General features: G+C 44.1%; 1 protein-coding gene across 1 annotated transcript in view; it reads left to right on the forward strand.

The window, feature by feature from the left end:
* LOC144158624 (multidrug resistance protein mrp-7-like) overlaps positions 1 to 14,148 on the forward strand; it is a 97,563-nt gene extending 83,415 nt beyond the window's left edge. The window contains exons 15-20 of the mRNA XM_077689642.1: positions 188 to 289; positions 1,914 to 2,087; positions 3,877 to 4,035; positions 8,375 to 8,541; positions 12,038 to 12,232; positions 13,884 to 14,148. Of these exons, the coding sequence (XP_077545768.1) occupies positions 188 to 289; positions 1,914 to 2,087; positions 3,877 to 4,035; positions 8,375 to 8,541; positions 12,038 to 12,232; positions 13,884 to 14,034 (948 nt within the window). The 3' untranslated portion in view covers positions 14,035 to 14,148. The remainder of the gene's footprint in view (positions 1 to 187; positions 290 to 1,913; positions 2,088 to 3,876; positions 4,036 to 8,374; positions 8,542 to 12,037; positions 12,233 to 13,883) is intronic.
* Positions 14,149 to 14,795: the final 647 nt, after the last annotated feature.

Here is a 14,795-nt window from a genome sequence, read left to right on the forward strand (position 1 = left end):
AAAAACCCGCTTATTACATTTGCTGGCACTATATTTAAAGTAGCCGTGGGAACAACTTCCTCTGAAAGTAGCTCGGTATACTTGTCAGGTGCATTGATTTTAGGTATCAAAAGCATGACATGCTGCGTCTTTCGCGTGTAAGGTATTAAAAGGCACTAGATATCCATGCGTCTTCTTCTTTTCGCAGGTACCCATTTCGCTGATGAGCCTCTGCGTTACTTTATTTGTGGTTTTACAAACCGTCGTCGGAGCCGAGCGCTGCCTGGAATACACGGAGCTTGTTCCTGAGGTACCTTCATGTTTAGTCCAAGTGGATGATGATGGACGTAGTGAGAAAGATTAGGAACAAAGAAAAAGTACCACAAGCCAATTTTACGCACGCTGAGTGCCTTTATCTTGTAATTGTATGACACGTTTCATCGCCTTTTTTGATGACTAGTCCGAGCCGGTGGCGCTAAATCCGACTGTGAAATGCTGAGAACCATGGATATGGACTGCAAAACAGTGGTGCAGAAACTAAGCGCCTTGATCATGTTACTGTGCGTAACAATACGCCTGTGTTGATGAAGGCGGCGACAGAGTGGTGAGGGCGCAAGTTTGCTTTGACGCTTATTGAAAACAGCGCGGTTGACAGAGAAAATATTGGGATTTGCCGGGCTTTTGTGGTAACCCATTTGACTGTTTTTGGTCTTGCTAAACTTGGGCTAGAAGAATATATTCCGAGGAATTAAACCATGGACTGTATATGAACTTTCATGCCTACTTCTCAAGGTAAAGAGAACTGTACAAAATAGTGACGAAGCGTCTTAGAGATGTTGGTGTGCAGTCAGGATAAAATGCGTGCCCGGCGCAGAAGGCGCGCGCACTACCCAGCTTGATGATGATTGATTGCTAATTTGGAGTGCTATGAGGCGGCTGACATCGGACAAGAAAGCCATGACAAGGAAGGGTTCATGGCTATGATGGTATGTTCGAGACGCTGGGAAATAAGCAACATAGTGGCACTGACAAATTCTTGTTTTGATGCCCGTAGATTCTCCTAAAAGATTAAAACTAGTTAAGCTTTTTGTCGGTGCGTGCGTGTTCCTTATTTCATTATCATAGCCAAATTAACTATGCCTATAATTTTTTAACGCATGTCGAAACCAGATGGTGCAGCTTGTTAGTACACAAAGGAAATCTTAGAATTTCAGCGCAATTTTTCAGTATAAATTTTTTTTTAACTTCGCTTGACACCTGATTTTGATCAATCAATCTTGTATCGCTGAAGTTGTTTCAGCCCGAATGGTAGTATCCGGACATCTCTCCTCTGCAAACCACTTACCACGTAAGGTGGTGGGTGCGTCAAGTACGCCATATTTATCACACCACGTTTTTAAAAACTTACGTATGACGGAATATTGCAAGTCCTCTAAATAAATGTTACCCACCTCGCGGGCTCAGTGGCTAAGGCGTTGCACTGTTGAGCCACGGGCTTGGTCGCGAGTGTCATGTTTGGTTTTCAGGTGTAAAAGCCAAGCGAATATGACCGTGTGTTCACATTTCTGCGCGCGTTTAAGGTGCCCAGGCTGCCCAAATTATTCCGTAGCCCTCCCAGACGGCATGCCTCATGTCCTAGGTGTGGCTTTGGCGTGTTCAAATTAATAATGTTTTACCCCGAAGTTTATCATCAACAACAAAGCATCCCAGTCGTGAAATTTTGTATGCGAAATTTTGTAACCCTGTCGAAGTAGACAACAACTGTGTAACTGGATATTACAAAACCCTGGTATAGGCAGTTCTTGTTTGTGTGCGTGAAATTTTATAACCCTGTCGAAGTAGACAAGAACTGCGTAACTGGATATTGCAAAACTCTGGTGTACGCAGTTCTGGTTTAACTCATTTTCAGTACGCTCTGTGTCGCGCTTGCGCAGAAGGACGTTGCTGACACCTGGACAGAACAGAAAAGAACCGAGGTAATGATTACGCTATCCGGATGGCCGAGTGAAGGAAAAGTAGAGTTCCAGAACTACTCCGCCTCTTACCGGCCGGGTGATTTACCCAACGTGCTCAGCGACCTTACCTTTCTGGTGAAGCCGATGGAAAAGGTTTGTCCAAGGTTCCATCTATTCTGGTTTGTTTCTTTCGACCGTTATGTTATGTGGGAAGGAAGGAGATCACGGCGCCTACTAGCATTTCAGTTGCGTGCATTGGTCACCCAAGTTGAAAACTCCTCGTAATCCTAGGTGCGCAACCGTTACTTTCAAGACATTGTAAATTTTTGTGATACCTCTGCTGTTTCTGTGAATATTTTACCTTTCCCGGTTCCAAGCATCTAGAAGTAAGTAGCAGAAGTGGCCACCCTAGTTACTGCTCATCGAATCCTAGGACGTGGAGAAGAATAAAAACAAGAGATGCATACAGTACGCGAATAAAAATAAAAACGCACCGTATGCTGAAACTTTTTAAATGCAAGTAAACGAAAGCAGGCTCTGCCGTACAAATGATAATAAAAATTTTAATCCCACCATTCAATCAATCACTCAATCGATAAATCACTCAATCAACCAATCAATCAATCAATAAATCGATCAATCAATCAACCTATCAATCCAATTATTATATCTGAAAATTATACATGGAGGTTATATTGTGATGGAGGTCCCCAGGTCTGAGGCTCTAGCGGGACCTCCTGTACAGGATAACTTAACATACACTGAATAATAACAGCAAATGATGAAAAATAGGGATATGTACACGAATGAGGTAAACCCAAGTCAATAGGTGAAAGTTCATGTTACAATACTTATACAGAATCAACTTAGAAATACGCTGAACAAGAAATCATCGGAAACAATCTTGGATATATGTGAGGCAGGGACATTAGATAACACTTTATTTCTTTTTTTTTGAAATTGTGTAATGTATTCGAAGACCTAATGGCGGGTGTCGTAGAATTTCATAGTGATATTGCCGAGATGTGCACAGTCTGTTGGCCCTAGTTAGTTTTTACTCTCGGTAAAAAGAAATTGTTCTTAGAAACAAACCTAGTAGAGTTAGTATTCGCTTTGGTGTTAGTATTCACATAATTTTAATAAAAGGTCACGTTTTAAAGCCCGTCAGCAGTGGGAATTTTAACTCATAGCAAATCGAGCATATAAGTTATAACCTTGGCTTTTCAATATAGGAAAGGTCTGCTAAGTAAGACTTGTTTGATGCTAAACGCTTGAATTTAAAATATAATTGCGTTTAAAGGAATATGCTTGGAGGTCACGCGGAACCTAGTCCAAGAATCACACCGAGAAATGTGGAAACGATACCAAAAAATCATCATCTTCAAAAGTTTTTTTATACAAAATTGTGCTTTTTGTTACTCAGAATGAGCATCCCATTAAACTGCTGCTAGCGGTTGTTTTTTGGAAGTTGGTTGAACTGGAGGAATAAGCTGAATCTCATAAAATTCTGAACTCTTAATGCACAAATAAATGGCAACACAAATAATGATTTGAAACTGCACTCCAAAGCGAATCTTCCGGCTAAACAGTGTTGATATAACCGCCAATTCTAAAAAAGGCATTCCTATCTTATAGGCATTTAGGCACAAAAGCCAAAAATAGGCATTTATAGGTACCGTAAAAACACCGTAAAAGCTCTTGTGAATCTCTAATTTATGCTCACGTATCAAAGTGGCGCGATAGGAACACAAGGAACAAAATAGGTTTTTGCCTAAAATCCGGTCCGTAGTCATTAGCCACTTCTCCGTGAAGACCTTGACATCCAAACTCGCGCGGCTTTGGTGCACGGAACGTTGCTGGGAAGAGGTCTTCGAGCCTTCCTAAATGACTAAGGGATTCCGGTATCATCCGATCATTGCCTGTCATTTTTCGCCCTATGCAGGTCGGGGTGGTGGGCCGAACAGGAGCCGGGAAATCATCTTTAGTCCTGGCCCTCCTACGTATTCTGCAAGCCTCGCAAGGGCGGATCCTCATCGACGACACCAACATTGCAGACGTTCCACTTCAAAAGCTACGAAGAGGCATAACGGTCATTCCCCAGGTGAAGGATCAAGCCCGTAGATCATTTATCAACATGCACCGGCATCATATTCGAAAGTTTCTCTAGTGACTAAGTTCGTAGGAATTGTCATCAGGTATTTGAATAGTGGCTTTTTTACTGCAAAGGTGTTTATTGCTAGGCTTCCGTGCATCTTTGTTCTGCGTGGGGAAAAACTCAAAATATAGAATTTAATGCTGCTTCGTTCGATTTTCTGCAAACCATTACGCGTCTCAATCCTTGCATATATCATTTTGAGTGTAATAGTCATAAATGACCCCAATTATAAAGATCAGTAGAGAGTGAGAAAATAAACTTTTATGTAAATCGAGGAAAGGCTTCATAGAGGCATCGTCATAAGAGTATGCCTCAATCTCACGCCGCGTCGACAGAGCTTCCAATGAACCGCACTTGTTCTTTCATGCCACAGCTGGCCCAGGCTGTCTCACAAAGCTATGTGGAAAGGGGAGGGTTGTGGGACGTAGGGTAGATTTGTCGCAGCCACGCACTACTTGTTTCGGAGTCCCGGGTTCTCAACAGAAGCGGCCAAGCGGAGAAAATTGTGTGGGATCAAAGAGGCGCATTCTTGCGGTGTGACGGAAAGGATTAACCTAACCTGTTTAGCTTAGAATGATCTTTTCTGGTCCCTGGGTAGTGATTTGTACGTAAACTCACGGTTATGTTCGACAGGAAATTCTAGCGTGTTGCATTAATCTTGGTACATGGCTTGAGATTCTTATCTAGCTAATATAGCCTTCTCAAATATTCCCCGCTGTGCGGACCGTGTCATCCATGTCTACTCTGTGATGTTCTCTACTCGGGTGAAAAATTCACATTTCGAAGTTAAGAAATTTTCTTTTTCTAGCAGTTTCCGCCGCAGGGTTCTGAAGAATTCCCTGCAAATTCCCTGCATTCTCTTTCTGCATCTGATAGAACTTTACATGGACTCCTGTTCCGTTTTGAGAGTTAGCTAGCGCTACCTATGTCTCTATTACGTAGCATTCCGGGCGCAGACGCCGTTCAGAGAATCGGATTTTCAGCATGAACTAAATTGTACTACATCTGCCGCTCAGCAGCATTTGACTTTGCATTTGACGTTTTGTACCAACCAGCGTGCTTACTTTTCATGCCAAATCTCTAAGTTAAGGCTTCGATAACTGCGGAGCTGGGCGCGATTCTAGAGACGGTAAAGTTCATTGCCACAAGGCCGCAAGTTGCAAGATGGGTCACGTGCTCAGACTCAAACCCAGTACTCGAGATCGTGTCAAACCTTTAGGCCAGGAATGGATGCCGCATATTTACTCTCATGATTGCGAAAATATCTTCAAACCGCACATAATCATCGCGTGTCGTAGACTTTCAATAGGTACCCAGCCATAGGGCTTGCTAGGAATTGAGAGAGAAGACCGCCTCGTAAAACAGGTGCACAACCAAGGTGACGAGCTCGCCCTTCCACTCCCCGCCGATGATATGGAGCATCATATGGAAGCTCAATAAGCAACGGTCGGCCAAGGCGTGATTTAATGAAGCCACGAAGCGCTCCTTGCTGAACGCAATCTAGCCAGCTTTACAGTTCCGACTGAACGTGGAGGTGCCCCGAAATGTAGAAACTTTGTTCCATAGTATGCGACTGCACGTAGCCAATACATTTTTTTGTGAACTGTGCGAACTCACTATCCTGCGCATGCGGAGAGCCTGAGAAAGATGTTTCTCATCTGTAATTAGGCTCTCCCTTGTGCTCCGGGCTAAGGCGTGAACCGCACCACAAACTACCAGTGGAGAACTATCGTATCGTGTGTCTAGCAACTCTACTATGTACATGGCCCAATGCTGAGCTTCAAAATAGGGTTTTTCGTGTCTTAAATGTATTCTTAACTTCTACAGGTATCGCCTAAAAATTTTAACCGACTGTGTATGCCTTTCACCGCGAACCAAGGGGGAAATTTCATGGACACCAACTATACCTCACGAACATTTTGTGGTGAACTCGATTTTTCGATTGGGTTTATGACCCTTCCTTGACCGAAATGAATTGGCCGGGGTATATTGGCTTCCAACCTCTCTACTGATAAACCAGTTAGCTTAATTACCTATGGTAAAACTCCCCGTATGAAAAAAAACAAGATATTGTTGGGGAATCGAGGTAATTTTAGTTCATCACTTCAACTGCGGGCACCATCTGTTGACAGCACGTGTATTAAGGCGCACCTGAAATACTTGTTTGCGTATTGCCGGGGAATATATGCAAACAGGCTTCAGCGCTTCCGCCGGCGCTGCTTCATAGCGTTTTCCCATGGGGTAATGTTTCCTGTATGCTCCCTCCTGTTTTATGAAGTGGATTGGAAGCTGTATTGGATGCTTGTGGCTGGCGGGAACACACTTGCGGATAATTGAATATAAATTCGACGACGTGTTAGTGAAACGTTTTGAAATAAAGTAAAACAAAAGAAAGTAATAAATGTAGCGAGTTCACGTTTACAGGCATTATTTTCGTTTTTTACTCCCCGACTCCCAAAATTACTTGCATTTATTAAAAATTCCTTTTTTCTCTTTTGGCCGAAATTACTGCCGAAAATTCCCCGAAAAAAGGAAAAATTCCCGCACGGAAAAACACTGTACAGTCTACGTTCATATCGCTCGTTTTATGTCGGCGTTCCAAGGGCCCAAAGACGCGGGTTCGATCCCTCCCGGCCGCGGCTGCCGCTTTTCTGGTGGAGCCGAAAAAGAAAAACGCCCGTGTGTTTGAGATTTCGGTGCACATGAAGAATCCCAAGGTGGTCAAATTTGTTCTCGGGCCCTCCACTACGGCATGACTCTTCGCCTGTGCAGCATCGACGCGTTAAACGTCATAATCAATCAATTCCAAATCCTGCGTGTTCAGTTTCCTCCCGCTCTTCGGGGTGGTGGTCTAGGTTCGCGTCGACCTCTCCTTGTCGGTGGTAGACTCGTTTGTAGGTCTACTCCTCTGTGATCTTTCGGGGGAGCGGATGAATTTCACTTTCGAGCTCTTCTGTCACGGTCATGGGGATCCTTCCTATACTCCTGATTTTAGTTTTGCTGGTCACCCACCTTTCCAGAATAGAAGAGCGAATACATTTTTCATATAGCAGACGAACTCTCTGAGCCACATGATATAATCCCACAGTAAACAGACATGAAACAATTTGTTTCGGGTGTTTCAGAAACTGTTACACGGAAGTAATGGGAATTCATCAATGCTCTTTAAGAAACAGTTGACTTGTCAATAAGGAAATTTTAATAAGCGCCATAGTTTGAATCCCAAATAGTGTTCACTACAAAATTATGTGATGAAATTTAGATGTTCAATGCTCAGTTGAATAAATTGCGCAAAATTAGAGGACAGCATGAATGTAAAACGTAAGTGACGTGGAAGATTTAGAATAGCGGGGGATAGGACAACCTGGTATTTCTGAACATCGTTTACGCACCTCCTGTTTTGGCATATCTGAATGTTTGGTGTTCAAGTATTCTATACGCCTAAAGTTATCAGTACTGCCAGCCCACAACTGGTAATATTGTCTTGCAGAAAGGCAATGCCTATCCATGGTACCAAGTTGATGAACTCACGTTTGCATTTGTTCTGTCGTCACCAGTACCCCAGCGCTGTTTCCACTAGCAAAACAACAAACCTCCAAATGCTGAACAATTAAAGTACAAGTTTTTTCCTAACCACGGCTCTTCTAATAAGTTTTGCATTTAGGTCTATCCAATCAGCGATTAACTAACGCATGAACAATAAGTAATAATTTCAAACCATCAGCTCTTGCTAGGCCGGTTGTTTTCTCTGTGGATGGAGGTGTGTACAACCCTTGAGTAGCGGTGGTATGTTAGACAAAGCCGAGGCTTAGGATGACTGAGTTTGGGGCGTCTACCAGCAGCAAAAGAAGCTCGAAGGCCATAGCTCATCAAGTGTATTTTTTTTTATGTAATGCAGATTCCTATTTGCTTAAAGGCTCCTAAACTGATGGGTGCCTAAAAAATTGGTTCTGCTAGCTGATTGTTTTACGAACCACAAAATAGTTTTTAAGCTAGCAGAAGTCTATGTTAGCCAGTTGACCGTATTTATGACTCCTTTTTTACGATTAGAGGCTCGAACAACATTTTTGTGCTCTATGGTACGAGAAAGAACTTTAAAGAAATTGTATTAATATTCAGCCATTACTGGTGAAACGTGTTCATTGCGACGTTGAAGTACGTTTGAGTGTTGTTTTACTCGGAGCCTAAATAGAAACTTTAGCTTCGTTATAACTAGTGCTCAATCTTTATCACAGCTGTTCTAACCTTTACTCTAAGCAATGCGATTTGAATATTTCACCTGCAGGACCCAAGTCTCGTTAGGGGCACGCTGCGCATGAACCTGGACCCCAGCAATTCGCACTCTGACGAGGAGATCTGGTTGGCGCTGGAGAAGGCTCACCTTGCAAAGATGGTTTCCGATCACCCCGACAAACTGCTGCTGATCACAGCAGATGGTGGAAGTAACCTCAGGCAAGAGCTTCTTTCATAACAGCGGTAATTTTGTTCATTGCCGATGGTGCTATTAGTTCTGATAAAACATCTGAGTACGCAATACAGGTATTTTAACCTGGAACGCTTGTGCTCGAAAACTTGGGATAATCATACGGTACGAACATGAAAAGTAATGGTGTTGGTGTAAAAAGGCGTCTGTGTCTTAAATTTTGGCTAGTGGGTGTTACTAATGCCTAAAGGATTGAAGCTGTCATGCCGTTGTTAAATGGTGGACTACACGTTGCTCCAAGAAGACCGAGAATAAAAATTGTTTGTCGTACTCATTTTTTATCGAAAACATAGGTGTGTGCACCTAGTGCGCACAGCCTTTTCTAAATATACTTGAAGGTGCCGGTGAAATATTACTCGCTAAAGAAAACCTTCGAAGCAGAATAAACTAACACTTATGAAGAGAAAAATATTTCCTTTAGTAGTTTACACTGTCAACTCTTAAGGAAACACTTATGTGCCTAAAACAGGGTTCGCTAATTCAACGCTCAGCTTTTCATGGTTGCAGGATCCTCGAACAAAAAAGAGAGAACGTGAGAAAAAAATCCCCCGCACTTCCCTGAGGGGGATTGTGAGGATGCAGAAATGCGAACGTCGAACGCAACGTCCTCGGGTACCATGCGAGGAAGGCACCGCACAACCTTCGATACGTCGATGGGCACGTTCACCGCCTGTCCCTTGATTCCAAACTGCCCGTTGCCTCGAGTCAGCCGCCTGATTCTCATGAAGGGGAGTCGAGGTGCGATGAGCCGCTCTTCGACCGGGTTCAGATCGGGAAGATGCGCCGGCCGAGGAGGATAACGGTAGCCAAAACTCACGCAGCCCTCCTCTTCGTAGCTTTGTCTTCTTCTCCTTCTTCGTCTTCAGCGGTTCCCCTACGGCAAGATGACGATGGTGGTTGAACGCGAAGCTATCTCGTGATGGATTGTTTGGTTGGCCAATCCCTAGGGGCATCATGCCACAATCATCATCAGACGCGCTGCGCCGCTCTTCGACCGGGTTCAGATCGTGAAGATGCGCCGGCCGAGGAGGATAACGGTAGCCAAAACTTACGCAGCCTTCCTCTTCGCAGCTTTGTCTTCTTCTCCTTCTTCTTCTTCAGCGGTTCCCCTACGGGAAGATGACGATGGTGGTTGAACGCGAAGCTATCTCGTGATGGATTGTTTGGTTGGCCAATCCCTAGGGGCATCATGCCACAGTCATCATCAGACGCGCTGCGGACGCTGGCCAAGGGACGCACGACAACCCCCGACTATAATGAATTTCTGCATAATAAAAATAAAAGGGACGACTTTTCGCTAGTACACTTGATGCCCCTCCTTCTTGCTTAGCTCAAGATCTGGAGTAATTTTAATAGCATTTGCGAGAAGAGACTAAAATCACGTATTCTGGTGTTGCGAACACTTAAACTGTACTTCCACCGCGAATACTTCAACAGCGCGGCCCAGCCAAGAGCCAAGGTGCAGAAGACGTATGGTGAAATACGGAAATTAGCGCCCGTCCTGTCCGTTCGCCCTCCTCGTTTTGTTGCGCTAAATCCTATTTCCGTGTTATGAACCAACTAGCCTAAACACACGTCTTACTGAAGACATGTGGCGCTTGTAGCATAGTGGCACAGAAATTGGGTGTTCCATTTTCAACGAAGTCACCCGGGGAGCTTTGCCCTCGAGCGGCTGTATTTGTGATCGAATCGGAAAAAAACGTTTTTGTTGAGTAGGTATTCATGCCCTTTACTAAATTTCTGGCTTACCTGAATATTAATGAACTTCTATTGCTGAAGTGGTCACTAAAATTGTATTTTTTGAGCAGACTAATGTTTCTTTTGCATACTGTGTTCCCGCAAGTGACGTTTCAGGAGAAACGGGCCCGTGTTAATGGTTTTATTCAGGGATTATTTCATAATTGCGTGGTTCAGTTTGTACCCTCAACTTTTTCTTTTACGCCAAAATTATTATTGTCACTTGCACCTACCCAATTATGGCCACCACGCTGACAATCCCGGAGTGATTAGAGATAACGGGTGGTAGTTCGCAGATACAGGGGACATATCTCTCAGCTTCTTTATGAGACCAGCTGTTAATTTACGCTTGCCATCTTTCTAACAGGCGTTACTTGAAATTTTAGGATCAGGCCCACCAGAAAAGCGACGTTTGTAAGCTATTATCGGTCATTTTATTAATGATTGCGATAGATTTTAGCGGGTTGATAACAATTTGCAAGGAGAACGCTTTAATGATGCACACGATGCTATTCCTTCTTGTGTCGTTTCGTTTATCTTTGTGTGGTAGCCTCAATTTTTATATTGTTCCTAAACAGTTGCGGTGCGTGAAAAAAAAACAGAAGCAATGTGAATCATTGTTGTTCTTGCTGGTGTTTGATTTTGGTTAGCTATCAGTTATCTAACGTCGCCTGTACGTTTGTGATGTCCCGTGGCTGATGAATGACGCTGCAAACCTGACAGAGTAAAATACGGAAGGCCCTCTGGTATCTCTCCGCATTATGCTTGCTTATAACCTTTTCTTTCGCAAGAGCTGCGGGTACTGGCTGTCGCTGCAAGTGTACATCAACCATAAATTTCATTCCAGGATTCGCTATTTGTATTATTATTGTAGCTGTATAATTATCATTAAACAAGTCTTTATTCGCGGCTACTATCCACACGACGACGAATACAGCAGTGCCAAAATAGGTGATCACCTTTCACCAACCCTGAATACCCCGACATGAGACGGCACATAAAGGTGTTGAAAGTTGCGGGCTTGAGTTCATGAAAGAAAACGTCGTGCATATTTAAGCTTGAGATATATAGGCAGGTCGAAACCCTCCACTGCAAGTATACTCATTCGTACATCTAGTTTCAAGTTACATTCTCACTTAATGTGTGAAGGTAAAACGCCTTGGATTTTAAAGCGAAAGCTTTCTCAGTGGGACCAATGGCGTGATAGACCGGTTGGTCGACCGAAAGCTCTGATTAGATACCTGTACACAACGCACGTGCGTCATAGCGGTTACTTGGACATAACGAAAGAGGCGCGGTTCTAGATAATACAATGCATGGATCGACCGGGAGGAGAAGGAGTACAATTTTATACCTTTATCTCGTAAACCACGTATCACTACACATTTACATCGTTCTTAGATACGTTTACGTGGTGCAAAAAAAATGGCCGCATGAGTTCGTTCTTCGTTTGCGATTAGGGTCTTTGATCTTTGACAATCGATTGTTGTACGCACATTGTACGCACAGCGATTGTTGTACGCACATTTAGCTTTCGCGCTTCTTTGAGCTTTCTTTAGGTAGGGATGGTAATTCTTTTGTGTTCACCCCCTATTAAAGTCGCTGTTTTACCTAAGCGAACGCAAACAAAGTTCGTGGTGGGACGAGCTTGTTTGGGAATAATACAATGAGCAGATACCTCCCAAAGGGCATCTGCGAGTGTACAACGTCATCGATGCTGGTGTGCAGCGTGGGCCAGAGGCAGCTGGTGTGCCTTGCGAGAGCGCTGCTTCGGGACACGCGGATTCTCCTGCTGGACGAGGCCACATCTCAGATGGACGGAGACACCGACCAACTCATCCAGGCCACACTCAGGGACTCCTTCTCGCAGTGCACTCTTCTCACCATCGCGCATCGCCTTCACACTGTCCTCGACTACGATCGGTGAGCAAAGCACGAGCTTGCTGCGGGCTAGCCTGGTAGAAAGCCGTCGTCGTCATGACCATCAGCATGCTTGCGTACAGCAGAAAAAGGCATTTTGGCTAAGCTGATCGCTTCTCAATGTAGTCTTTGCACTAAAAACGCCAACGTCAAGCCTTAGTAGCTTTTGCCCCCGTATGTCTATTTTGACGGCTCCGCGTACATCTTTAGGTACCGTAATGCTTTCAATGCCGTTCACCAGAACCTAATTGATTGCAATTTAAGCCCCGTTATATTGAGGCCACGGTACAATGAACTCACTTCGTTATCAGCGGCACTTTTTAGAAGCGGTAATGACTTGTTTATTATGCAGTTCAGTGGAGACCACGAGAAACTGCGAGCAAAGTGCATATTAAAATAAAGCGATTTCGCAATAACATGTGTTTACTGTACTGATGATGATTGTAGGGTTTAACGCGCCGACGCAACGCAGGCGATGAGGCGCGCCGTAGTGGAGGGCTCCGGATTAATTTTGACCACCTGGGGATCTTTATCGTGCGCCGAAATCTCGTACACACGGGCGTTTTTGCTTTTCGCCTCCATCAGAAAAGCGGCCGCCGCGGCCGGGAATCGAACCCGCGACCGTGTTTACTGTACTCAAATGGTCCGTTCTTTTCCTCATAATTCACCTGGCCATAAGAAACGATTTCCGTTTAATTTATTGCAACGCATTTAGGTTTGTACGCGTACGCACGGCTGGTGTAATCGAAGTGTTTTTTCCATCGTCTAACATGCAGAAAGAAAAATCTCGACCGGCTGATTTGGTAATACATCTCATTTATCTTGATTTGTGTTTTCTATGAATATTCAAACAGTGTTTGCAATATTAGACGTATTCTTGAAATGTTTGCCAGTTTTTGCGTGCATTTGAGAACATGTTATGTGCAGGCCACAAAAGGACCAATTCAACGTGCTTTCTGTAGAGTGGTTTGAACCCGAATTCCACGGCTGTTGAAGCTGGAAAAACACCCACGCTGCCCCTTTATTTATTATCGATGTAGCATTCCGCAGATAAGCTATAAGGCCCAACATGATAGCTACAAAGCAGAAACTGTTACCTTATAACTGCTAAAAACAGAAGGATTGCACCAGCGCCTTGATTGCACTCACCACTTTCCTGCGAAACTTCGGAGATTTACGTACAAATTTTAGTGTTTTAATAGTCCGTTTGGCGGCATATCAGTTCATGGCGGTTAGTATACTCTGCTTTATCCGCAAAGAGCGCTTTACTAGCTCTAAGGAGAGCAACAACACTGGGTTTTCATTTGCGCGAGGTGATATAGTTAGTAAAATAAGTCAAGGCGCCGGCAGCATTGCAAGGATGTACGTACAAACATTTTTTTGTTGTAAAGCGGTAACTATTTATTGTTCTCTGTGTGACGTAAAGGTAAGGTGCACGTCTCATAAAGTTTTACCGCTGGCGTTTTCCGTCCGCAACCCATGAAGAACCGTCACCTAAATTTTGCTATGAATGTAAAGTATGGTTTAACCTTGAATGCCCCATTCACCCAAAATAATGAAGAATACTCATGAACACCAGAGTAAATATATGTGAAAACATTCTTGTGGGCATAAATGTGATTATGAGGAAGTATCGACAAACTCTTTTCCGCAGTATACTTGTGCTGGACGATGGCAGAGTTCGGGAGTTCGACTCTCCAGAGCGACTGCTCAGCGACACCAGTTCAACATTCTTTGCGATGGCGGTCGACGCAGGAATCAGGAGCATTTTGCAACAGCAAGCTCCTGTCAACACAAGATTATGAAACCCTACTTCGGGGGCACACCTGTACCCTTTAATGTGATGCTGCCATTTTTCATGTGCTTCCACAGGATCCACACGCCATGCATGAAATAAAATAAACATTTTCTTAAACAGATCCCGCGCGGGTATGTGTCTCGGTGTTAAAAATACCTTGCTTATCTGTGGTAAAATATATCACCAGCATCGTGCTCTGAATTAAAAAAGCAATAGATAATGCAGTCTGTTTCCCGACTACCCATTCCCGAAGCCTCTAATGGCGAAAGGTAGTGTTCAAAACCTGAGATTCCAATGAGGGGGCGAAATAATTAGATTTGAATTCACAAAAATAAACTTTTCCATCATTGGGCCCTTTCTTGGCCGCAGAAAGTTATATGATCGTGAGTACTTACTAGGAGCACTCCTATTGTTCTTTTCCTCATACGACATTCTTCTTGGGGAAGTCGTATTATTTTCTGCCAAATTTATGAATTTTTACAATTAAACAGTGAAGAAGTTTATGCCGCCACGGTTAAGGGGGTGAGCTCGGTGCAGCACGACCCACGAACAGTGATGCCAGTGAATGCATCTGAAACGCCGAAGGACTTTGGAGATGGGGACTTTGGAGACGGGGGTGCGGCATCGTCGTCAGTTCTGGTCGCGGCGGGTTACTTCTCGGCTGGTCGTGTCGGCTCCTCGGCTGAGTACACGGGGCTGGGTGCGTGGAAGTATCCATGAAGCTCCGGGGTTGGGGCAAGCCGACGCAATCCAGGAACCCTCAGAAAA

Source organism: Haemaphysalis longicornis, unplaced genomic scaffold (assembly GCF_048455015.1).
Source record: "Haemaphysalis longicornis isolate Haplotype H1 unplaced genomic scaffold, Haemaphysalis longicornis Haplotype H1 scaffold_10, whole genome shotgun sequence".
NCBI classification, from domain to species: Eukaryota; Metazoa; Arthropoda; class Arachnida; order Ixodida; family Ixodidae; genus Haemaphysalis; species Haemaphysalis longicornis.